Source organism: Mirounga angustirostris, unplaced genomic scaffold (assembly GCF_029215605.1).
Source record: "Mirounga angustirostris isolate CCGP_5_RB_7025 unplaced genomic scaffold, mMirAng1.0.hap1 SCAF_5, whole genome shotgun sequence".
In the NCBI taxonomy this organism is placed as follows: domain Eukaryota; kingdom Metazoa; phylum Chordata; class Mammalia; order Carnivora; family Phocidae; genus Mirounga; species Mirounga angustirostris.
The window spans coordinates 44784515-44812393 of NW_026991713.1; the positions used below are offsets into that span (position 1 = coordinate 44784515).

The following is a 27879-nucleotide window of genomic DNA, read 5'->3' on the forward strand; positions in this document are numbered from 1 at the left end:
ATATTTTCTCATTAGCCTAAGAAGTTGGTGTTTATTTCATATTATTTTAAGTGGCACAACCTTAAAAAGTTTGCTTAACTATAACCTTCATGAAATTTTATTTAGGTTTGAGAGAATAATACAGCCCAATGAAATCTGGTAAATTTGTGGCCTCCCGGAAAATGTGTTCATCCACTCTATAGGTGGAGTGACAGGAAATGGTCACAGGCTACCAATATTACCTTTTTAACACCCACCACACTGTTACATAATAACCAAAGTATCATTTGTTGTGTTATTTATTTTTTTATTATTTTTAAAACAATGGCTGAGTGCTCTTGGATCATAATTAATAGCCGGCTAGAGAAGGTCTGGTCATTACTTTACAGGAAATGTCTGACCTAAAGGTCATCGTATTTATTATAAGTTGTTCTAACCTCCTAAATATAGAAAATAAAAAGCAATTCCTGTTATTTGTTGAACAATTGTACATAATCATAAAGCTGATGCACTGTGAACAGTATCAATACATTTAGCCGGTAGATAAAAGCATAAGGGATAACACTGAAAAGTCATCTTACAGCATAAAAAGCAGCAATACGAGAAATCAGCAAGGGCAGGTGCATTGACTATGGCCCTTGAGGACAGACTTGGTTTTACTAGCAGTGTGACCCTGGACAAGTTTCCTTTCCAGCTACTTACCTGTAAAATGGTGCTAATACCTACTTCTCAGGGGGTTTGTGAAGATTAAGTGAGATATATTGAAAGTACTTATTGCTCGTGTAGCAGAGACCCGACAACTACAGGTTCATTTTGTTCCCCATCCACCTACACCGACGCTGATGCTACAGTCCAGACTTTGAAATCTATATAATAGTCCTAATGAAGGCAATAGGAAGAAAAAAAGAATGTAAGAAAAGAAGATTTTCTCCAAGAATGTACTAAATGATTTGAAGCTATCACAACAGATAGCTAAGGAACGAGTTTGTTCTCCCCCAAACTTTATGGGAAGAATTTACACGGCTTCTCGACTGACCGTTTTGCAGTCAATCTAGTTTTCTCTAGCTGTGTTAACTGGACATCTACCAAAATGTACGGCCTCAACTATGGTACTCCAAATTGGCCAGTGTAATGAGCAAAAATACAATGAATTCTGTTATTACTATCATGATTATCATACAGATTAACTGAGTTTCTCCCTGGCAGTACGTAAAGCAATTTAGTTAGTGTTCCATTTGAGTATCACTCATTTGATGTCAACAATATGTACTGAGTGGCAAATGACAAAAATAATCTCTTCCTTTTCCTGTATTTTCAGCAATGTTAACATGCTGACCCCCATCTATGACGATCACACCGAGGTGCTGTTAAGTCCTAAAGGAAGCCTGCATCTGTGGACTCATTAGCCCATCTTCATTCAACTACCATCGCCAGCTACCTAGACCCATACATTTATACACTCACACATGCATAGGGTGATGAATAAAGAAGGGTGTAATTAGTAATGAAGTTCAGTAAGAGGTTTCCAGAACCTGTTTTAAAATAGCTAACTGACTTAAAACGACATTCTAGAAAGGATAAAACAATTGGAAAAGAAAAAAGACCAGTGGTTGCCAGGGACTAGAGGTCAGGGAAAGGGAACTGACCACAAAGAAGCTTAAAAGGAACTTTTGGGAGTGATGGAAATGTTCTATATCTTGATTGTGTTGGTGGTTACTTACATGACTGCATGCATTTGTCAAAATCCATAGAATTATACACCTAAAAAGGATGAATATTACTGTTTATAACTTTTAGCCCAATAAACCTGACTTTAATAAAAGCCAGCTAACTGGAAAAGGGAAAAGAAAGTTGAGGGGCCCTTAGTGACAACAAATGCTATAATTTATCCTCCAATAATGCTCCGTAAAGCTAAAATGCAGAGTTGTCACAAATCTTTAAAAGAACTTGCAACATTCTGTACATGAATAAATTCTTGGACTCAAAACCATTAAAGGTCAGAATCAACTGAAATTGGTATTGATTAAGTACTGTCAAATTTCAACTCCACATGCTAAGGCAAAGGGAGGAAATGAGATCCATGAGGAGAGCAAAAACTTTAATTAGGAATTAAAATGGCTGCCTTCTTTCCAATTTATTTTCTTCAGAGCTACAAGTTAAAAATATAATCATATTAATACATAATTAAATTATAATAAAAACCCACAAAACATTTCCAATTCCCAATGCTGCTCTACATTTATATAAACATTTCATTTTTTGAAATTTTCCCATTCATTACTTTATATAATTCTTGTGTAACTGGACACACAATTAATGCAATATATTATGTGGGAATAATAAGACTTCTTTATTTTGATTAGTATTTCAGAGTTACAGAGTACTGCCACATATATTACCTCCTTCAACTGTTACTAGAGCATATGCAGTAAAAGTTATTAAATCTGTTTTACAAATGAGGTGAGTGAAAAGCAACCAGCAATGGTTGGATAGTTTGCCCATAGTCTCAGACTTTAGGCTCTGATTTAGACATGCGGCTTGAACTCAGGTTTTCTGACTCCTATTCATAATAGCTAGACTTGCCAATTAGCACATATTAAAGCACTTAATTTGCATAAAACACTATGAATTGAGTACTATTATTGTCTCCCTTTAGCAATGAGGAAACTGAGATACAGAGAGGTTAAGTAACTTGTCCAAGGCCACACAGCTAGATAAGGGGAACTGAAACACAGACACAAGGGCTCCAGATGTCACGGTCCAACACCACAGAATATCGTGTGTCACAGCATCTTCTGTTGTTCCTGCACTGAGCAAAAGGCCCTCTGTAACCAATGTACACTCGACTCACGTCTGTTTCGTGGAAACTGAATTAAAAATTAAATTAACAAGTTATAAATTAGAATGATCAGCATTTCACTTTTTCTTTTTATAGGGCTTCATATCGGAAAGAGTACATGAAACGTTTTTCCCCCTACCCTGACTCCTGACGCTGACTCGTTCCCTAAAACGTTTAAACTCCGTGGCGTATAACGTCATCTACTCCACTATAAGCATTCGATCTCCTGACTTTCCGGTCCTTCCACTCTACACTCTTTGCAACTTCTCCTCAGCTTTGAAAGACCCCATCTTCTACTTTCCTTGCTGCTATATCCTAGCCGCAGAGCACAACTGAAAGAAACAGTCACCATGAGATTGGTTCCACCATGCCGCTCAATAATCTTTGTCTCATAGGACAACGTCTGCTCCCATTCTCTCACAGCTGCTATTCCAAAGCCTCATTATTTTCCTCTGGCACCCTCACTTCTCTTCTCCATACCTCTCAACACATGAGCTCTCCTGGCACTCGATAAAAGAAATCGAACCATCAGATATGAGCTCTTCAAGCCTGTCTTGGAGTACAATAATGTACCCGTTCTCTGCTTTGTCTCATACCACCTCACCTCCACTTGTTGAGAAAAAGCTGTTTTTCTTCTTGTTTCCAGTTCTTCCCCCAATTATACTTTTCACCCCAGCCCCCCTCATCTCTTTTGGGACCTTTTCCATCACTGATCTCCAGTCTCTTCCGTAGTTTTAAAATCACCCTCTCCACTGCATTTTCTAATTAGCACATAAACATGCTAAAATCTTTTTTTTTTTTTTAATTCCTCCCTCGATTTGCCTCTGAGTGCCTCTCTTAGGCTTTCTCCTCAATCGAATTTCTTTAAAGGGTGGATGTTTGCTGTCCCCTCTTCTTCTCCTCCTCTTTGCTTTTCAAACCAGTGTCAAATGTCTTCTGCCTCAAAATGACTTTGCAAAGGCTCGTAGAATTAAAAGCAGACAGTAGTTGGCTGGGGCTGGAACTGGAGGGAGGGGCATGAGAAAACTTTGGGCAGTGACAGAAATGATCTGTCTCTTCATTGTGGCCACAGTTTCACATCTGTCAAAACCCAATGAATTATACACTTTAAGAGGGTGCCCTTTATCATACACAAATCATGTTGATTACAGTTGATTAAAAAATAAACTCAGTATGACAAGAGTTCTACTGTAAAAAAAGAACAAAGAAATGAGCTAAAAGTAAGTTGACTAGCATTATCAAAAAGTAAAATAAGATAAATTATACAACTAGACATAAATTGAGATGTGAGTTTCCTTTCAACCTCAGAAAGGGAATAACATCGGCTTAGAGAAATTTCTTCAATGAGCAATGTATCACCTAGACTTTATAGATGAGATTTTAGATAACATAACACCTTTAAAAAGTATAGAAATAACATTTAACTGAACATTCTATATATCACCTCCAATTTTTAAAAAATGAAATCATAATGTTAAATTATTTATTACTCAATGAAAGCATTTCTACAGTTACTGCTATAACCTGGATGGGGTTTGTTCCTTTCTGACAATATAATACACTGTAGGAATAGGTAAGAGTTGGAGAAAAATCATCTTCCACACACCAGGTACTTTATATATGTGATCTCATTTTGTCTAACATGCATAATAAAAGCTTGTTAGGTTAAATGAAATTATTTATTTAAAGTGCTTAAGTAACACAGCTAATATGTAGTAGAACCAGAATCAGTTCCAGTCCAGAATCTGTCAACCTTTAAAATCCTCCCTCTAGGTATGTCTGGGTGGCTCAGTCGGTTAAGCGTCTGCCTTCGGCTCAGGTCATGATCTCAGGGTCCTGGGATCGAGTCCCACATCGGGCTCCTTGCTCAGTGGAGAGCCTGCTTCTCCCTCTGCCTGCCGCTCCCCCTGCTTGTGCTCTCTCTCTCTCTGACAAATAAGTAAATAAATAAAATCTTTAAAAAAAATCCTCCCTCTATGTCATACACATCCACTATCTAAAGGAGTGCATTGTCAACATGCCCACTAAACGATCTCTCTCAGATATCAATTGTCTAAAGAAGTCATGGGCAAATGCTGGGTCATAGGCAATCTGTCCTAACATTCACTGCTGTGTGCACGGTGTCCTAATAGTCTATGGGACAGGAGGAGAAATAAATGTGCTTTAGCCACCAAGAGTTGCCCTGCTTCGAGAGCCCACTTGTACTCTCAGTCCTCCCAAATGATGTAAACCAGAGAAGAATCTTAGAGAAAGCAAACAGTATATGATCAGCCTGGATTCTACTGAAGCCTCTAGGCAGTTATTCGTTGAATCCCAAGAGTTCCACACCATATAACAGGGAAGAGACAGGCATGACAAAAAGGGGACCTTCACCATAAAGCATCTGATTTTTAATAAAAACTATGTTTTTCTGGGTGCACATAAAATGCATTAGCTACAAAATTCATTCTCCAAAGGTCAATGAATTACCTTGTTGGGTGGCATTATTTAGTATTATCTATTTAGAAAATGGGAAGATTTCAACTTTAGTTTTAGTTGAGCAGATTTGGAACTGTTCTCTCTGATGACAATGAGCAACTAACTCAGTTGTTCCCTGTGTAACAGAAACCATACGTATCTTCTCAGCATAAAACAAACTAAGAGTATTCCTTGAATTCTCTCATTTTCTCACAACCCATATCCAATATATCATGAATCCTGGCGGTTCTACCTTTAAAATATAGCCCAAATTCTACTACTTTTCTACACTCCACTACCTACACACTGCACTCACCACTTAGATGGTCCCTCTGCTTCCATCCTTTACCCCACTACCATATATTCCCACACTGCAGCAGAGGGATTTTTTAAGAATATAAGTCTGATGTGCCATTCCTCTGCTTGAAACCTTTCAAGGCTTCCCATCACACTCAGATTGAAAACAAATGTCCCTATGATCACCTATAAGATACTACCTACATGCACACACACGCACATGCACACACACGTGTGATCACCTATAAGATACTACGTACATGCAAGCACATGCACACACACACGTGTGATCACCTATAAGATACTACCTACATGCACGCACACGCACATGCACACACACACGTGTGATCACCCATAAGATACTACCTACATGCACGCACACGCACACACACACATGTGATCACCCGTAAGATACTACCTACATGCACGTACACACACACGTGTGATCACCCGTAAGATACTACCTACATGCACGCACACGCGCACACACACGTGTGATCACCCGTAAGATACTACCTACATGCACGCACACGCACATGCACACACACACGTGTGATCACCCGTAAGATACTACCTACATGCACGCACACGCACACGTGTGATCACCCGTAAGATACTACCTACATGCACGCACACGCACACACACACGTGTGATCACCCGTAAGATACTACCTACATGCACGCACACACACGCATACACACACGTGATCACCTATAAGATACTACCTACATGCACGCACATGCACACACACACGTACACTCACACACATCTGACCTCATCATCTCCCATTCTCCTTTTCACCTCAATGCTCTGCTTGAAACACCTGGAACACTCCAGACATTCCCCACCTCAATGGCTCAGCCCTGCCTGTTCCATCCACCTAGAATGTTCTTTCCCTAGGTATCCCAATGCTCACTCCTTCAGTGCAAGTAAGTCTTGACTCAAACATCCATGTTCACAGAGGTCTTTCATAAGCATCCCCTTTTATATTAAGTCACTCTCTCCCTGCTCTTTCTCCTTAGCACATATCACCATTTCATATATTATGAATTTTATTTTCTTGTCAATCTCTCCCCCACTGAAATAGAATGTGAGCTCTGTGAAGCTTTGTCCATTTTATTCACTGTGGGGTCCCTCCTGTACCCAGAACAGTGCCGGAATAAGTGAAAATTCCAGTAAATATTTGTTGAGTGAACACTATTGGATGACTGAATGAAATCATGACATCTATACAGAGAAGAAGGTGTATCTTGTTGGCTACAGCTGAAATATGTACATCTACTACATCTAATACTGTTGCCAAGTGTTTAATGTAAATTTAAAACAAATGAGAAATTAGGGCAAAAGTCTGCTTTACGTGATTGAGTACTAGAATTATACGTATCATAAAAAGCTTCTTACCCTCCCAGATTTAACAATGTTAGTATTATGAAGATTTTCAAAAAGCCCAGCATTTACTAGGCTGTGATTTACAGAAATATTATGCTTAGTCCATCCTTACTTTCTTACATAGAATCAAAAACTAAAGAAGGAATTAATAAATATTGTCCTCCAGTTTGTTTTCAGTGAAAACTATAGACATGAGAAATATTCATAAGAAATAGATGTGAATAGGGGCACCTGGGTGGCTCAGCTGGTTAAACGTCTGCCTTTGGCTCAGACCATGATCCCAGGATCCTGGGATTGAGCCCTGCATCAGGCTCTCTGCTCAGTGGGGAACCTTCTTCTCCCTCTCCGTCCCCCTCTCCCTCAAAAAAAAAAAAAAAAAGAAAGAAAGAAATAGATGTGAATAAATTCTACTTTGTCCTACAAAATATTAGATTATCATCTAATCTCATACTTTTTTTGGAGAAAACCAAGAGTTTCAATTGGATATCCACCAGCAGAACAAGGTCTCATGAGGCAAGTGGAAGGGGAGAGGAGGATTGACAGAAGAACCCAAGCTGCACAAAATCTGTCTTAGGAGCAGCATCTCTCACTGGGAGTAACCTCGGAAGATGGACTTGTTTGTATGACTGAGCTGCACATCCACAGGGGCTAAGAAGTAATAATAGCCAAGGCAAAGGAAGGTAAATCACCAAGGCAGAAATCCAGGAGTGTCTGCCAAGATTTGGAGCATGAGGAGGGGTAAAAGACCTATGTTCGAGGAAAAGAAAGAAGTTTAAGGCACAGAATCAGCAGAACCAGTAAAATTACTGGAGAAAATGATCTACTTTTGTTAGATTGCACCTACTCATTTAGACAGAGCCTGTATCTTCAACAATAAAAATCTCATCACTACTGAGGTTTTTTGCCTAGATTGGGATTGCTCCCATATATTAAACCAGAAAGAAATTCCTTCTCTAGTTGCAGATACATCCTGATACAACTATCCTCATATAGTTAGAAGCTATCCTACTGAAAATATTAGGACCTATGACTGACGAGGCAAATGATTCTGTAGCCAATATCCTCCTGGATGCTTCATCACCGTTTGGTGATTAATTGTTTGGCTTGTCATTAACGGCAATTTATGCCTCTATAATTGCATTTGCAAAAGTCATACCACAAGCACCAACAATGTTCCAACATCTTTCTCAGTAATTATCCATGATGATTGAGCCTGAAGTCTTTAAATGGGATTTAGAACAGATAAATTGTTAAAAAATGACTTAACCTCATTTGTGGAATAATTTATTATTTTCTAATGAGAATGTCACATGTTACCTTTAAAACTTTGTCAGAATTGTTCCGTTGTCATTTGGGAGCTTAGGTACTCTTGAATAAAAAATATAAGAAAAACCATTCAGTGATATAATGAGACTATCTCACAGAATTAAGGGCTTTTATTGTTTTTAAAATTTTATTAGGGTCTCTCTTTTTTTGGTGGATTATTCTAATAAAAAAATCAATCTCGATCTCTCGCTCTCTTTCTCTCTCTCAGAATATTCATACAACCACAGAATGAGATGACAGACACATGATATAGTGAGACTGATTTCTACTCATCTACAACCCCATACAACTACTTATAGAGGAAATACCTCCTTAAAGAGACCAGTTCACTTAGTGTATAATCTAGCTGGTTCAGTCCGTATATAATCCAGCTCAGTGATACTGGGAGTCCAAAGAAATTTAAGGAAAGACTCTAGAGGCAAATAACCATCTCAGGGACAGACCTAGCTATAAGGAGCTCATTATTAACCTCTTCATTAGACAGACTGCTCTAAGACCTCTAAGAAGCTGCTGTTTGTGTCATCTTGAGATGATAAATAAGCTTAACCAGGTATTTTTCTATTTAATTCATGAACTAGCTATCATGCAGAGAGAGGTACATATTTTTATATAAATCCAAACAAAGTTTTCTGTAAATCATACCCTGGTAAGATCGCTGCAGCTCCAACATTTCCTAATATTTATGTATGATCCCCTTGATTATTGAGCACTATATGCTGGAAATGGTGCCAGACTTACTAAATAAAATCAGGCTCTCTCTGCAGCCACCCTATCTCATGGTGATATTTCCTTTCCCCATTTAGAATAAAAATAACAAAGTAGACATTAAGTTTAAAATACCCAGTAGTAAAATTCCAACAAAAGCTGAAGGGTAAAGGAATATTGACATCCCCACTACCAATAAGGACCAAATATGTTTTATATCTAAATCTGAAGAATCTAAAAACTATAACTGGTAGGTTCACTGGAAGCAAGAGAGGTAGTATAATTAGATTGTCTCATGGAAAGTGTTTGTAGAACTAGACAGAACCTAAAATAATATTTTAGCTCTAACATCCACCAACTATGTGACAGTGATCGAGTTGTTAAGCCCTTTGAGATTCCATTTCCTTACCTAAACAAATAGGGACAATGACAGCAGCAACATCACACAGTTACTTTTCATTGCTCCTGGCACACGCTTAGTGTTCGCTAAGTGGCCGGTGCTGCTATTGTGTTTTAATGATAATGTTCTGTGACAAGGACTGCTAATTGTCTACCAAAGTCCAATCCCTTTGTTCTTTACTTTTAGAACCCCACATTCCCATCTCAACATATGTCTTTATAGAATAGACTATATTTCCCAACAGCCTCTGCACCTAGGTGTATGTAGCATGTAAGAAGGTCACGGTCAATGAAAACATTTTTTTAATGCTTTACATGTGATGGAATGACCAACGATCATCTAGATAGAGAGCATGGGAAGAAAACCTTTAGTCTATGATCTTCATTCAGGAATGGACATCAGAGCATTTTAATATACTCCGAAAGCTGGGACCCTATGTCTGAAGGTTCAGGTTCAGCAAGTCTAGAGTAGTGCCCAGAAACGTGAATCTGAGAAACAGTCACTAGGTGATTCAGATAGGCCCCTGTACTTTAAGAACCACAGGTAGAGCCTCCGTGAAGTACCGTACATCTAGAATATGAAAAGTAAATGAACATCAATCCAACAGTACATTGGAAACTCTTCAAACTGAACATTCATGTTATCCTAAAACAGCCGAACAATACCTGACTATAGAACACAGTATAAAAGTTCCTTCTCATTTGTTCTTTCTACATGATGAGCTTATTTTCTTTAATTATGAAAACCTTTGTCCCTTAATCCTTCTGTCTCCCATGCAGAACCTCAAAGTCTCTAATGATGTATTCTAGATTTCCTCCCATGGCCTTTGTGTGCACATTTGTCTGCAGAAGTAAGTGGATATCAGTGAGTGAAATCAATAGATATCTTGATGAGTCCTCTGTCACCGCTTGAATACATGCACCAGGTTGGCTACACACTTCCAGATGGAGTCACCTTCATTCCTTTTATATAAGGTCATCGACCACCAAGTCCTTCTTTTAGAGCAATGATTCTCCATCAGGGGTGATTTTGCCAGGGCACATCTGACAGCATCTGGAGACATTTTTGGTCATCACAACTGGAGGTGCTACCAGCATCTAGCAGGCACAGTCCAGGGATGCTGCTGGACATCTCATAATGCACAGGACAGACCCTCAAAACAAAGAACTATCCAGTCCAAAATCAACAGTGTCAAAATTGAAAAACTGTTTCAAAGGGTGTTAAAGGAACTCCTTTCCCTATAGATCTGTGGTTAGAATACCCAAAATCACATTCTCTAAGAAGCATCTCACACCGAACTAGAAAATAAGCTCCATGAAGAGAGAAGCCATCTTCCTTGTGCACACACTCCTGTGTCTGCCCGGTAGACTTCAATCTTAACCATCCATGAGATAGGACAGTGGAGCAGTGAGGAACGCAGGCTTTGCAGTCAGACTTCCTGAGCTTGAGCCCCCGCTCCAGCATTTAATACTGTGATACAATGGACAGGTATGCCATCTCTCTGAGCCTCTAATTCCCTCATCTGTAGATTATAAAAAATACTGTGACATAAACTTCTTAATCACATTGTTATAAAGATTAAATTTGATAATCCATGTAAAGTTTTTAGAACAGTATCTGACACGTAATGCAGGATTAATAAAATAATGCTTTTTAAAAATAAAATAACTAATTTGATGATTGAATGAATAATTTTACAATGCTTCAATAGTGCAGGAAATCTCCTCCTTTCCATCTTTTAACCTAATACTCCCTTGCTCTCCACCCCACGTTTATTTTTTTCCACCCCACTTTTAATTGTAACCTGATAACTAACAGAATATCATTTTATTTTTTAGATGTGGACATAGGATGATAGACAAGACACTTCTTTGTTTAATTCCGGTTTAATTCTCCATGTCTTCAAAGCCCTTTCTCTCCCTGATTTCTTCCTGAGAGCAATTCTTCCATACACCTAAGAAGAGTCCGTCTTGGGGCGCCTGGGTGGCTCAGTTGGTTAAGCGACTGCCTTCGGCTCAGGTCATGATTCTGGAGTCCCGGGATCGAGTCCCGCATCGGGCTCCCTGCTTGGCAGGGAGTCTGCTTCTCCCTCTGACCCTCCCCCCTCTCACGTGCTCTCTCTCATTCTCTCTCTCAAATAAATAAATAAAAATCTTAAAAAAAAAAAAGAAAGAAAGAAGAAGAGTCCGTCTTCCCCCAAATAACAGAAGCATAGAAAAACATCCCTCACATCCATCTCACCTCCTCTAAAGTAAGGTTAGGGGCATCTGGGTGGCTCAGTGATTAAGCGTCTGCCTTCGGCTCAGGTCATAATCCCAGGACATGATCCCAGGGCCCTGGGATCGAGCCCCACATTGGGCTCCCTGCTCCTCGGGAAGCCTGCTTCTCCCTCTCCCACTCCCCCTGCTTGTGTTCCCTCTCTCACTGTGTCTCTCTCTCTGTCAAATAAATAAATAAAATCTTTAAAAAAAAAAAAGATAAGGTTATAAGTCATCTTGCACGATGCTGGTCATCACAGGAAAAATAAACATTACAAATTTTGCAGCAGTTTTCACGGTGCCATTATGCTGGGGTGTTGAGATGAAATGGCAGGGCTTCTTGTCATCCCCTCCAAATAATCCTCCTTTGCAGACTATCTTTTCTAAGGTGTTCCCACAAAGGTTCCCATGTTAACCATCTGTGCTCTTTCTTCCCGCACCCCACCCAGTCTGCTCACTAATGAGATGCAAACGTACTCTCATCTATAGAGGTGGCCATGCACTGAGCGTCCTTCTATGTCCAGCACTCTGATGTGTCCAGCATGTCCGTTATTTCTTTACACTTCTCATTAGAAGCATTAGAAGGCATATGTTGTTAACCCCCTTCTATAGAAGAGACTGTAGTTCCTGTTAAGAAATCTGCCTTAGTAAATGGGGGAAATCCAAAATCCAACCCTGAGAGCCAAATACCAATGCTCCTTCCACCACCCTTCTTTTTCCAGCCTGCACTTGACTCCTCTACAGCCTCCCAGAAAACACACATCACATGAGAGAATCCCTTCACTCCCAGATGACTGTTTTACACAGGACTATTCTACTCACTTGCTGTTCACATTGCCTCTCCTGAAGGGAAGGGAAGGCAAAAGGATTGCCTCCACTAGGAACATCTCTTATATTTCCACAGAGGCCCTTCTGATGGAAGTTATCGTCTAGCAAATTACTGGAGGAAAAAAAAAAAATAAGAACACTCTCCCATTCAGACAAAGTGATCCTGTTTCAAATGATTATTTTTCCCCTTCTGAAATGCTGAGACACACTTCTGCATTAATTCCAGGCATGTGTGGAGATAACCTAACTTTCAGCCTGACTTGTCATTTAAGAGATTTACATTTCATCAGAGAGACATGTATAATAAATCTGCCATAATAAAAAAAAAAAAAAAAGGACTCCGTATTTCTTCATTTTCTTTCACTAGCACGACAAGAGTGTGTAGTGTTAAGTTGGAGGGGAAGAAAGAATGAAATGCCTCACTCTGGACAGTCCTCAGCCTGAATCCAGAACTCTACGGGAAAGAGTCAGAGAAGGTACAAGAGTAAGGGAAAGAAAGCAGGGAAAAACCACCAGAAATCAGGCCACGCGGCTGATGCGCCCTCCTCTCAGTCAAGCAACCTAAAACTCTGAGGTTCTCTGATTCACTTTTATTTATTCCTCTGTCACCCAAACCAAGACACTCATTAAGGCTTTTTGATTTTTCCTCCAAATGCATCTCCTATCACCCATGTTTCAAATATTTATTGAATGACTGCTATGAGCAAGGAATTGCACTACATGCCATGGAGGATATAGTATATGTTATACACATCACTTCTCTGAGCTGCCCCAGAATGTGTGTGTGTGTGTGTGTATGCGCCTGTGTGTGTGATTATGTGTATAATACAGCATATGTGTGTGTTTGTCACTGACAACAGTTCTTCTCACAGAGCTTGCGATCTAGTGAGAAAAGATGTGCGGAAAACAACAAAATGAATTCATTAGGACAATGATCCAAAGAGAATTACAACTGAAGGGCAATTACAGCTCAGAAAGGGAAGGAATCTAGCTGGGCAAGGCTTCGTGGAGGCAGTGAAACCTAAAACTGCCTAGAACAGTTAAACTCTGGGCTAAGGTAATTCTTCCTTGTTACACCAGCATTCTTTAAAATTTTAACTTGGTAACTGAAGCACAGCATTTTATAGACTTATGGGGTATTTTTTAAAGATTTTATTTATTTATTTGAGAGAGAGAGAGAGAGCACAAGCAGGGGAGGGGCAGAGGGACAAGCAGACTCCCCACTGAGCATGGAGCCCTACCCTGGGATCATAACCTGAGCTGAAGGGAGACGCTTAACCAACTGAGCCACCCAGGCGCCCCTCACAGAGTTATGTTGAAAAAAAGTTTCACTGTCATGTAAAAAACACATATGGATAGTCACTGTATTTGCCTTTACAAGGTCTAAATCTTCATTATCCATCATGCTCAGTCATGACCTTGGTGGGGGGGTCCGCTTTCAAAACTACAAGCTTCCTCACCCTCCAAAATTTTTGGCACATGTCTTCAAAGATGAATAGTTCTTAAACTTCATATTTATCATGTCATTTCCTTACCCTTTCGGGGTCCTTATTTCTTTCCATTTCCAATCTAAACTGGTCTCTCTGACCCCACTTTATCTATTTAATTTCACTTCCCACAATGCCACCTTGTATCTTCCTTGGGATCCAGCCTGGTTGAATACACGCTTGGGAGCTCAACTGCCTGGGTCTGAATGCTGGCTCTACCACTGTGAGCCATCATGGGCAAGTTCAGTAATCCATCTCCCAGTGCCTCACTTTCTTCATCTAGAAAATGGGAATAATAATTCTTGCCTCAAAGCATTAAATGAAGTATTAAATGAAATGACACTTACAACAGTGCCCAGCAGCTAGTCAGTACTCCATAAGGTATATCTCTATTTATCTGCTGTTTTTGCTAACAGGATATACTTTCTCCTTTCTTGATAATGTCATACTGTTTTTCCTTTGAAAAACTACCACTCCCCAGATTCCATTGGCCCTGAGAGGTGTGTTGATGAAGGAATACCAGTATCTACATCATCCCTAGCAGTGGGCACTCTATTCAGCCAAAAGAAATTGCTCTTTCTCCTGAGAACTGGAGGACTACAGCTAAAGCAATCTCAAGATAGTGCCCTGAGAAGATTCTGAATTGGTATGCCATCTAGATCCTCAAAGCTATCCTTCTCAAGACCTAATTATTTAATTCTTCATTTCTGTGAGCTATCCAGAATCTACCATTGATTTTCTCTTTTGCTTTAGTTTTCCTGAGTTGCTTTCAGATATTTGCAACCAACTACCTGATTTATTAATCTTCTCACTCTGAAGAAAACCCTATGGTCATTCTTAACTTGGACACTCTCTTCACCTCACAAAGAAGGCTCCCTAATTTACCTTCCACCTACCCATATCCACTCGTCCCTCAAGACCCAATACTTTTCAATAATAATCTATGCCCTCATTGATTTCTTTCTCTGTTCTTCAACATCTAGCATACCACTGAATTTACCTTTCCTTTATAAAATAGTGCCTGGTACCATCCAGTGTATGGTCACGTGTTTATCTTGTCTCATCAACTGGCTTCTAAACCCTTTGGAAACAAAATCTATACCTTACACTTTGGTTTATGTGTAGTATTTAACATAGTGCTAAGTCCAGAGATGACATTGGGTATCTATTAGCTTACCAATTAAGGTTAATCAGAAAAGGTTAGAATTTTTCCCCTCCTTGTCACTCCAAGTCTTATATCTAATTGAACTTCTAATGAATTCTGCTCAGTCTATTCTCTCTTTATCTTAAGTATGCCATAATTTTCCAAGTATCAATAGTTCATTATTGAACACAGCTGCTCAACACATATTTGTGAATGGATAAAGAAATGCTTTTCTGTGATCTTTAAGAAATATAACAAGAAATAAATCATTTTCAGTGCCATGTGAATAGTACATATGGGTAATGATTGGTTTTAGACATTCACCAATTCCTCCCCAAATCAAACCTAATCAGAAAGCAGCATCTCACAGACCCAGTGAATTTCCTTTCTGCCATCTGGTCTGAAAAGGAAGTCAAGAAACATTAAGTAGGTGGCAGTAGCTAAGGACAGACAGTACTATTAGCACTTCTGATGCCTTCTTCCACTCTGAATATTCACTTTTATATATCCAGCTGAATACAAAGGACTTGCAGTCCTTCCTTTGATTCTTTAGGAAAGAATATTTCTCTTTATTTCCTGTAAGTTCCATCTCTAGAAATATTAATATATCTCAACCAAAGACCCTAGTTAGTCTTTCCAAAATTTGATCTTAAGTCCTATAAGAATCATTTGAATCAGAGTTACATCAACCTTTAGACTATGATTTTGTTTCACCATTTGTTTTAGATCATGGTTACCCAGAGATTTTTCTCTAGACGGCAGCACGTTTTATGTCTGAGCCTAGATGTAAAAATTTGGCTACTTTTTCATGTCAGCCACAGTATAAGCAATGGTGCTTGTTTGTCCTACATCCAATTACTGCCTGCTCCTTGATCCTTAGGAAGGTTGATCTACACTGGCATGGCAGCTTTAATCAAACAGGAAAACAGACCCTGGTCAGGTAAATAATGGGAAAAGGAACTGAGAGTCTTTTAGCAACAATGATAAGACATTTTATATTATCCCCATGCTTCAACAGAAAGCTCCTGATATGATCTGAAGCCCTCCCAAACTCAAATCCTTTAATGGTTCCCTCTGCTTAAAGGATAAAATCAAAACCCCTTAACATGACTTACAAATCCCTTCATGATCTGGCCCCTTCATGATCTGGCCCCTGCATAAATCTCTAACCTCATCCCTTACCACTTCTCTCCTCAACATTACACAATATTTTTTTTAATTTTTTAAATTTTATTATGTTATGTTAATCACCATACATTACATCATTAGTTTTTTTGTGTGATTTTTTTATTTTATTTATGTTTATTCACCATACATTACATCATTAGTTTTGGATGTAGTGTTCCATGATTCATTGTTTGCATATAACACCCAGTGCTCCATTCAATACGTGCCCTCTTTAATACCCATCACCAGGCTAACCGATCCCCCCACCCCTTCCCCTCTAGAACCCTCAGTTTGTTTCTCAGTATTCTATCTACCTCTCTTAGATTATAAAGGGTTAGCCAAAACAGTCCTTTAAGTACAAGTCCTAGAGGCACCTAGGTGGCTCAGCCGGTTAAGCCTCTTACTCTTGATTTTGGCTCAGGTCATGATGTTATGGTTGTGGAATGGAGGCCCTCGCGTCAGGATCCACACTCAGTGGGGAGTCTGCTTGAGATCCTCTCTCCACTCTCTCTCTCCCCCTGCAACTCCCCCCACCCATGCATGCTTACTCTCCCTCTCAAATAAATAAATAAATATTTTTTAAAAAATGAATCCCTCTTTGTAAAAAAATAAAAATAAAAAAAGTAAAAGTCCTAAAGAACTAGAAGGGAAAAGAAGAGGGAAGATCAAAAAATAACAGTAATGAATCTGAAATTAGAGGGAAAGTAGCAAAGAAAAAACATTCTTTTATATTATCAGGTTATATGCTACTACTTAGATATTTGGGCACCATATCTGAAAGACAACTGAATTGGTGGTGGCCTCTGCTATGAAAATCCTAGCAAGAAGTCTGGGGGAAGGAAGATCACAGCCGAATCACCCTCCCCTCTACCAAAGAGAGAAGTGGACCTCACTATGTACCATGCAATCCATCACACACATTATCAAAAATAAACATACTACAACTATGAATACTCTACACTGACTAAATTAGTCTGTTTTGTCAGTTTGTTTTTTTTCCTTCAAGCTTTTCCTGTAGCTTCTATTAGCCTCTTCAATACGTAGACTCTTAAACCTCAGGACAGTTGATAAATTGTGGATTGTATAACAAAACCCATTATCATCCATCACTGAATTCACCATCAGCCCAGGCCAGCCACCAGGGGATGGATATGTGCTGAGGCAGACTCCATTACACCAACATCCCAATGGAAACTTTGGGGCAAGAGAGTTCTATAAGCTCCTCCATTAACTAAATTCTGCCTACTCAGTTTACTCTCTCTTCTGTTAACGTGTCCCTCCAGTCTACCATTCCACCCTCTATGTAAGTAATCCTTATTATCAACAGCTCTTATTCTTACACACACCACAGATACCCACCGCTTCGGCCCACATTCTTATCCTTATTTAGATCTATTCTCATCCACTCTCAGACCAAGAGAGAGACATGAGCACTTTCCTAGCTCCTCAATGGTGATTTTACATCACTATTCCTCCAATTCCAATTCCATTTTAAAAAACTCTCTTTTTTGGAGCTCATGGCTTTCACCAATCCTTTTCCACATGTAGGCATCTAGGTGTTACTCACACTTAGAAAATTTGAAGCTTGGCATAGTTTTCTTGCCACATTCTCAAGGATTCCCCCTTGGTGTTTCTGATGTTTGTTCCAAAATGGCCCCACAGTTCTCTGTTCCCTCCATGATTGTATCTTCAATCCTCTTCATCCATCCAACTTTGCAATAACAGACTTAAAACTCCTTCAATCCCTCCTGAAATCTGAAACCCCCCTCTCTATCCCAGACCATCTTTCCACCTTACTCCCTTTATCATTCCACTCCTACTTTTTATTCTCATAATAACTTCTATTCTTCAACTGTTCCAATCCATTTTCCATGAATATCAGTCCCATTGTGGGTTCCCTTGCCTTTTTGCCTCTCTGGACACCATAGCCTATGATTTCAATAATGCTTTCATGATCACCATTTTACTGTTACCCTCTTGACTACTGGCCTGGTGTGCCTCACTGGTGGCCCAGGCTGAATCTCCCCACATCTGTTTTCTCTATTCCTGTTCCTGGGTTCTTTAAACAGAAAGGTACAAAACAGTTTTGGCCATTTACCCTACAGAGACAAGCCATTAAACACCAAGTAGTCATTGGCTACTGTCTGGGAAATTTTTGGTTCTCTTCTGATAGATTCAGCTCTCTTTTATCTAAAAATCACCTGCAGTAGGCTCTGCATAGATGTATTTTCTTATCCCTTCCATAACTAGCACTATTAAAAAACAGTCTACAATCACCGCATGCATTTCTTCACTCTACACTCACTTCTTAGCAAAACTTATCAGCTCTGTTCCTACACACTAATGAAATTTAAGGAAGTTCATCAATTAAATGATTTTTCTTTTTAAGTTCTCAAACTCCGTGGCTCCAATAAACTCATGACCTGGCCACATAACTTGCTGACAAGACTGCAGACCCAACTGGATGACCCAAACCTGGCTCAAGCATAACTCTCATGCAGCAGAGGTGAGCTGGGAGCTATAATCCCAAGTCAGGCATCCATGGGACAGCCAGCCTAGGTTCACCTCACTGGCAAGCCCAGCTATCAATCAACAACACTCAGAAACTTGCTTTCCTGATAGAGGACAGAGACAATCCCTGGTCCTTCAGTATTTAAGAGCCACCCCATTTCTCTTCCCCTATACTAAATCCTCCAGAGCTTAGACTCTGTGCTGAATTCAGTTCCCTGTTTGGCAGTAAAATTTTGCCTCTCAGTACTCAACTCTCTTTAACAACACTTTTCACCTACAATGTTCCCACAGAGGACCTAAAAACAAATGATATCTGTATTGTAACATTTGCTATTTATATTTCAATATAAGTTAGACTTATTTTTCACAAATCTTCATGTCATATATTAACCAAAAGGTTTTGGAAAACCCCTGGTCTTGTGACTTCTCTGAAGGGAATTCACTCATTTAGATGTTCAATGGACTTTCACTGAGTACCTATCATTTTCTAGGTCCTGAATCTTACAAAGATGAGTAAGATATGGCACCTGCCTCCAAAGAATTCACAGTCTAGAGGAGCAAAGAGCCAGCAAGAAAGGGCTATGAACAATGAGATAATGACTATAAGAGATGAGTTTACAAAACATTCTAGGAGTAGAGAGGAGGAGGACTGTCTCTTGTTGGGATCATCAGGAAGCCTATATTTATATTCCTAAATTGACTGTAATCCAACTCTTTTGTTACTATTTTTCTTTCTCAATGGACACTTATTATATTTGTAAAGCAATCTAAACAGAATGTTTAATGACAAAAGATCTCCTACTAGTAACATGAATTTTTCAAACTGGAATATGTGCTTAGATCATATTAACCTACACTTGCACTTCTCTTGTTAAAATGAGACCTTTTATTTTCAGTAGGAAACTACATGGAATGATCCCATGTTTTAAGTGTATATATACAATATCATCACTAAAACTCTAGCATCAGAAATGTGTATCACATGGATGTGTGTATATATTTTCCTGGGTGTGAGTATTTGTAATATTCATCACTACTATAAATTTTGTGTATTCTTCCTGTTGTAGTCAGTCCACACAATAAAACTAAAAAACACATTTGTGGTACTTTTTCGGGAAAATTTTCTGGGAAAAATTTGCGGTAGATTTTTCCCAGCATGCCTTCTTTAGAAACTCATCTTCTTTGCAACACACCCTCCCATCCATGAGGTGAAGCAGAAGATGCCATGTTCCTACAATGTGACTCCACATGTGTACTGTCTAGACACAGCGACCAGAGATGATCACATGACCCACACAGGGGCAATCAATAACATTCCCTATAAGTTTGGGAGTTTGTAAAGTTCACTTTCCCTCTTGGGTCCTCCATGGCAATATGCAAAACTTGGGAACTTTCAGTGGCAATATTACACCACGTGAATCAAAGAACAGAAGTCTACCCACAGTGAGTAAGCAAAGCAGAGGAAGTGCTGATGAGGACTTGCCATAGGATTCTCAAGTTTCTCACAGGACTCCATGCCCCAGGTCTGTCTCTGACCTGCGATGCCTTGAGATATCCCAATACCTTCCTAATAAATTTTCCTTTCACTTAGGCAGTATAGACTGTGCATCCAAGAGACTGGCCAACAAAAATGAAAACCCTCATTGGTTGTGATAGCCAATTCAGAATGCATAGTGAATCTGGAAGACAGAAACATTCTATTATATCACATTCTTGACTCCTTGCTCTTCTGCTTCCCCAATGTTTACTTAATTCCTATCTTTGTCCCTCACCAAGTCCTACCAATTCTTCCTTTAAAATGGCTTTTATAGGGATGCCTGGGTGGCTCAGTCAGTTAAGTGTCTGCCTTTCAGCTCAGGTCATGATCCTGGGGTCCTGGGATCAAGTCCCACATGGGGTTCCTTGCTCAGCAACGAGACTGGTTTTCCCTCTGCCTGCCACTCCCCCTGCTTGTGCTTTCTCTCTCTCTCTCTGACAAATAAGTAAAATCTTTAAAAATAAAAAAAATAAAATAAAATGCCTTTTATATCTATACTACCCTACCCATTTATACTATAACTACTCTAGTCCAGAGTTTCTTAGGTAAATGGGCCCCTAACCCCACTTTCCTCATCCCCACATATTTTCCATGCTTTTCTCAGGCAGATTATAAAAATTATACATGTCATGACTCCAGCTTTTAAATTTTCAGTGGCTCTTATTGTTAACTGAACAAAATCTTAAAACTTAGCCAGGCATCAAGCTCTTTCACAATCTAGTTTCCATCTACCTGTCAAACTTATATATCCCTACTCCCTTCTAGGATTTCTGAATATATTATCAATTTAATTGCCATCATCAGAGTGAGAACAACATGTCAGTGCTTATGGTTTTATTAATATAATCTCCTATAATATATGTAGCAACTGTGATGGTTTCAAATGAGTCTGCAAAATCTTTGACACTATTCTCATTGAAAATGGGGTCTACACTCCCTTTGCTAGAATCTGGGCCAACCTAAGTTCGTTACTAATACAGTGCATTAAAAGTGATACTGTTGGGCGCCTGGGTGGCTCAGTTGGTTAAGCGACTGCCTTCGGCTCAGGTCATGATCCTGGAGTCCCGGGATCGAGTCCCGCATCGGGCTCCCTGCTCGGCGGGGAGTCTGCTTTTCCCTCTGATCCTCCCCCTCTCATGTGCTCTCTCTCTCTCATTCTCTCTGTCTCAAATAAATAAATAAAATCTTTAAAAAAAAAAAAGTGATACTGTTTAACTTATTAGGCTGGGTGAGCTAGCAATTCCTTGCTAAAAGAAAGGGAGAGAAAAAAAGATGGTGACTAATACAATCTATGTAACCATTTATAATGAAGTAAACAGGCAGTGTAAATCCCTTGGTACACTCACCTCTGGAGGCCTGAAGCACCAGTCATGAGTTTGACAACTTTAGGCCACCATGCTGCAAGGTAGCTCAGGCCACATGGAGAGACCCCTGGTAGACACTCCATTGAGAGCCCCAACTAAGAGGCCAGAAACAGCCAACATCAAGTAAAGACACTTAATAAAGATGTCCCCAGATGATTCTGGCCCCCAGCTGTTGAGTCACTCCTGCTGTAACCCTTCCAGCTAAGACACTGTAGAGCAGAGTCCTCCCCTGCTCTGTACTGCCCATTCCCAGGATGCACAGAATCCATAAGCATAAGAAATGGTTATTTCTTTATTGCTAAGTTTCCAAGTGGTTTCTAATTTAGCAAGATCAACTGGGACCAATTTTAGTACCTGGGAGTAGGGCACTGCCATAGCAAAAGACTTTGGTTTGGGGATTGAACTGTGGGTGACAGTAAACAATCCTTGAGGGGATCCTGTATCGGAAGCTTTATGGGCTTTAAGGAAGCTGTTGCTGACAGCATGAAGGATGTTAAGGTACATGGTATTGGAAGCTGAAGGAAAGGGGTCCTCTGTCACGTAGTAGAAACAAGTCTGGCAACCCTGCTGCCTGTAATGCTATGGAAAATAAGAAATACAAATATTAAACTGTATTTCCTAGCTCAGAAGACTTTCAAGTAGAATACGGAAAGTGATGCCAACGCCTTCTCTCTGGCCATAAAAAATCCAAAACAGGAGAGATGAGTTTAAGAACAAACTGTCCAGTTTCCAAGCAAAATTTGGAATAGGACTTACTGAGCTTGAAATTAAATTCTTCTCCTTCCCAGCCTCTCCAGAAGGCAAGAGATTCTCAAAGTAAGAAACTGAACTCAGGGAGGAAAAATATAGGTCACTATCAGGAAAAGATGATCTAAAGATGAAGCCAAGGACTCAACTTCAGGAACTGTTAAGACTTCAGACACTTTTAAAATGATGCCCTTCAAACCTTTTCAAACAGACAAGAGGTTTCCTAAAGACATTAAGGTGGTGCCTTATAAAACTTCTCTGTTCAGTAACAGAGCATCTAAGAGTGTTATGAGCATTATTTTACAAAGCCTCACAGTAGACAAAGGCTCATATTAAAGAGACCCATGGTTTAGTTTTGTCTAATGGAATGGATATAACTTGATACACAAAAAGATCAAGTTTTTTAAAAAAATAGTTATACCTGGGGGCACCTGGGTTAGCATCTCAGTTGGTTAAGTGTCTGCCTTTGGCTCAGGTCATGATTCTGGAGTCCCGGGATCAAGTCCCAAGTTGGGTTCCCTGATCAGTGGGGAGTCAGCTTCTCCCTCTGCCTCTCACCCCACTCGTGTTCTCTCTCGCTTGCTCACTCTTAAATAAATAAATAAGATCTTTAAAAAAAAAAATTATACCTGTTTTGACTTAAAGCAACAGAGCCAATACAAAAATAAATAAATAAATAAGCCTTTGGACCCCTGATTTTTTATTGATAGGAAGCAAGCTGAGTAAGCTATTCAATTGCAGACACAAACTAATTTTTAATTACAAAAGATAAGATGCATTAAAAGGCAAAACTAAGAGGCCAAATGATGGGGCCAAGTGCCGGGAAGGACAACTCACAGGGAACAGCACTAACTCATAATTTTAAAATTGTCAACATGTGCCCAGTTGGATTTCAGAACTGCTATGGGCCAGTGACTGTTATGTCCTCCCATTTTCTCCATTCTTGAATGGAAAATCCTATTGAAATAATCATATTCTCGGGGGCCTGGGTGGCTCAGTTGGTTAAGAGACTGCCTTCGGCTCAGGTCACGATCCTGGAGTCCCGGGATCGAGTCCCACATCGGGCTCCCTGCTCGGCAGGGAGTCTGCTTCTCCCTCTGACCCTCCTCCCTCTCATGCTCTCTGTCTCTCATTCTCTCTCTCGCAAATAAATAAAATCTTTAAAAAAAAAAAAAAAGAAAGAATCATATTCTCATCTCACCATTGTCTATTGGGGGAGAGAAGATAGATAACAGGTCTTCAGAGCAAGAGAAACCATGTTCAAGAAACGAAACCCAAATAGTCTCATCTACACTGAGACCTAAATTTGATGGTGAGATCCTGGATCTCAGACTTCAACCTGATGTTATAATGCAGTGAGACCTACTGGTGAGTATATTTTGTACATGAGATGAATGTAAATAATTTGTGGCCCGAGAGAGATGTACTGATTTGAAAACTTGTCCACAAATTCTCTGACACTCCCTATCAAGAGGTGGGATATATGCCCTCCTCCAGCAAATCAGAACCATCCTTAGTGACTTACTTGTAACCACTGGAATGCAGCAGAAGTGATGATGTTTATGATCATAATAACCATACACTATCCCATAGATATCCTGTAGATATCCCAACTCTTTGTCTTTTCTTAGTAACATTTCCCACCAAGGATTATATGCACACATCATCTGCTTTTCTAAGACCAAACCATCATTCACTGTCATATTAAGTCCCATCTCCACCATGAAGCACATCATTAGACTCCAGCCTTAGCAATTTCTCCCTCTTCTAAACGGTCTTGATTTTCTACAACTTTCATTTCACAATTAGTGAATGCCAGTATCACTAAGACACAATTAGTGAATTCATTGCTTTTCTGATGCATATTCCTTGGCTACCCTCTTGAATTATGTCCCTAGACAAGGGTTGAAAATCCAAACACTTACAGAAAGAAAGCAGGTAATATACAAGAGTGAAGTGGACATGATGCAGAAGAAAAAAGTGGTCTGAATTAGGTTACACTAGGAAGCAAATGCTTCATATAAATGGGTTAGTCACCATCCAGCTACAGCCACTGATTTTCTTCATAGCAAATATCACCACCTGATATACATTCATTTGTTTATTGTCACTCTCTCCTCATTAGAATGTAAGTTCCCTGAGAATAGAAACCTTGTTGCTTTGTTTCTTGCTATATCACCAGAGCCCAGAACAACACCTGACGCTCAATCAGTAAGTATTTGCTGAAGGAATAAATGAGTGAACAATTATTGCCAAGTGGGAATGTGAACCCAAGATCTTCCCATTTTTCAAGAGAAGCCAGAAATAAATAATTTTATGTGCAATCTCTCAATTTCTAAATATCGACCATTAGTTACAAAAACATTAAGCCTTTTAGGGATGGGTAAACAAAATATGTCTACCAGCTTGGATTCATTGGAAAGATGCACATGCAATCACTCTACTAGAAGGATCTTAAAGTTTTTTACCTTTCTAATTACTTAGCATAGTGCCTTGCAAAGTGTAGAAAACTTGAGAAGTAAATGATGATGCTTCAAATACACACACTTGAGGCACTGTTACAATTCAGCTGTAAATTATTAAGATGCTACTCTAGTTACACTCTCATATCTCAAAGAAAACTGCATCAGCTTCTGATCCAAAATGACCACCTGGATTTCACATGACTGTCCCACCCCAAGATCCTAAAGCTAAACTTCCACTCCCTTCAGCTGCTAAGAGTTCAGAAATGTGATTCCCATGTCTTCCTCCCCAGTAATAAAGAGGAAATGCAATGAAAATAAAAATAGATTGGATATCCAAGGGGTCACCAAAAAAAAGAGCCAGGTTTTAAAGTGTATTTCCACAGTTGATAAATAAGGGCTTCCAGTGGCAATTTTGTTTTCCTTTTTATTATCCTTAGCATTTTTAGATTATACAATCTAAAATTTTATTTCAGTTGCTTTCAATGTTCTCTGGTAGCATGTTTTATCTTTTCTACATAAAAATTATTAAGCAGGAATTTTAAAATGTTTACTAATTACTTGGATTCTTAACTCTAATAAAAGTCACATCTAAATAATTAGAGTGTGTCTGGTTTTAAATATGGGTCACTTAGCAACAAGCTTAATTGTGTAGGGCTGAGAACACTTTTAAGATGCTTTAAAGAAAACATACTAGAAAAAACAGTGCCAGTGTGCCCTATGCTGCAAGCTTACGCACAGCAAGCCGGCCATCAACTTTTGAAGATGTCAAAGTAAATGAGATGTCTTGGTGTTCCTTTTCTGTGTGTCGTCCAACATGTACAGCCTTCAAGTATCCATAGGAGACATCAACAAACACCAGAGGAACTCAACATATCAAACGAGTACAAGTCCAGAAGAGCAAAATGTCTTCTGGCCCTCTAAAGCCAGCATTTAGAACCTAATTTTAATGATTATGTAGATTAATTCACTATACACAGCTCTTCAAATAATGGCATTAATTTTTTATGGAGGCAGATTTTACTTTTTAAATAGGTTCCACAGTGATTTAAATTGAAAGTAACACTGAGAAAAATTTATTTATCCAAACCTATTTTTCAAAATTTAGGTTGTTATAGACCTATGAACTTTCTACAGAACAAGAATATAGGTTTCTATTAATTCCTTTTGTTGCGTTCGAATACAATGGCCACCGGATAGGGAGAATCATTACTTGAATTCTCTTACAGACATACAGCTGAAAAGACGAAACAGAGTTCCCAGGGCACATGGCAGGAAAGCCCAAAATTTGGGATCAGACCAACAAAAGTTTGTCTTGCAGCTCTACCACTTGTTTACTTTTTGACTCTGGGTCTTTAAACCTCAACTTACTTTATTCATCTGGAAAACCAGAATCATAATACCTTGCTTTAGGGGCAACATAAAAACTAAAATAGATGCATATTTACTGTGTGAGCCATTGAAATGAGGAGGAAGTTGTTAACTCAGCATGGCCTGACCTAGCCTGACTAGTACAATCCAACAGCATGCAAAAAATGCTTAGAACCTTGCTGTCACAAATGACAGTTATCACAGAAAGTCCAATTGACTCTTATTATAAATTAAATGCAGAGCATGTCTTCTCTAGGCTTCCCATATGTCATGCTCCCCTAAGACTGTATTTCTATACACTTGGGTGTTATGGGCTAAAAGAAGCTTTACAACCCTACAGAAATCCTAGCACATTGGCAGAAGAACTCATGGACAAAAATGTTCACTGAGCATTGTTGTTAATCAGAAAAATTAAAATGTTTATCTATAGGAGGATGACAGATTTTGATATCTTCACTCAACCCATTCTATTCAGATAAACCACAAAAACGTAATTTTAATCAAAAATTAAAATGAAATAAAAATAACTTACAGAATGATATCTATAATATAAACCACTTATATGAAATTTTAAAGCATGGCATCTATTGTAGAAATATATATATACACATGCTTGGTAATTGTGTGATAATATGCATAGAAATAGCAAACATCAAACTCAGGACAGTAGTTATCTCTAAAAGAGGAGGCAAGGCAATGAGATCAGGCAGGTGCACACAGAAGGCTTCAACTCTATCCAATATGTTTTACTTTCTCAAAAACTAAATTAGACTAGAGCAAAGATGATAAAACGTTTAGATTCTCTAGAGCTGGCTAGTAGGCCTGTGAAGTTTATTATATTATTCTTTACATTTTCTGGATATTTGAAATATTTCACAATAAAAAGCAGCAGCTTTCCCAGTCATATAAATAAAAAGCAATTTCCAAAAGCAGACAACAGTTGTTTCAGAAATACTCAGAAGATGAAGAGAGACAGGGATGGTGGGGGTGGGGGTGGGGGAGGTGGCGAAAGGGACAAGAGGGCTGGGTATGGAAAAGACAGTCCTCTTTGACTCTAGAAACCAGGAAGATAATTTCCCGCCCCCAAGGGTTAACAAAAGAATTTAGCTATATAAGACCTGAAGAGGACAAAAATGATTCAGTGTTAATCCAGATATCAGATTACTATACAGTGTGTACATTATCTAAAAACATATTTAAGTTTAAAATACTTACTGCAACCCCACTCTTGGTGGTAGTTTCTCTGTATGTGAAGTTGCAGATTGCCCAGGCTAAATAATATGTAGACATGAGAGGGGTCTGTGAAAAGTGATCCGTAACCCATCCATCTTCCTCAAACACGGAAGTTTCCACTGGCATATTGGATAAAGATAAATAGGTTGCTTGATGCTTGATGCTAATTTTGAAAGTAGCCTTGTAGATTGGCTCATCAAAACAAGGAAATGCCTTTCTGGCATGTGTAGGCGAAAACTGAGTGACACCAAGGAATCTGGAAAAAAGAAAATGACATTCTCAATTACATTTATGGCTTCAGTTAAGTTATGACCTTTTTACATGCTTCTGCTGATAAAATAATGTATTTTGCCAAATCACAAGGTACTTTTTTCTGA

General features: G+C 39.1%; 1 protein-coding gene across 1 annotated transcript in view; it reads right to left on the bottom strand.

Annotated features, from left to right (window-relative positions):
• Nucleotides 1-27879, bottom strand: part of TRHDE (thyrotropin releasing hormone degrading enzyme) — a 364327-nt gene that overhangs the window by 323962 nt on the left and 12486 nt on the right. Inside the window, exon 2 of the mRNA XM_045872950.2 lies at nucleotides 27485-27758. Coding sequence (XP_045728906.1) covers nucleotides 27485-27758 — 274 coding nt within the window. The remainder of the gene's footprint in view (nucleotides 1-27484; nucleotides 27759-27879) is intronic.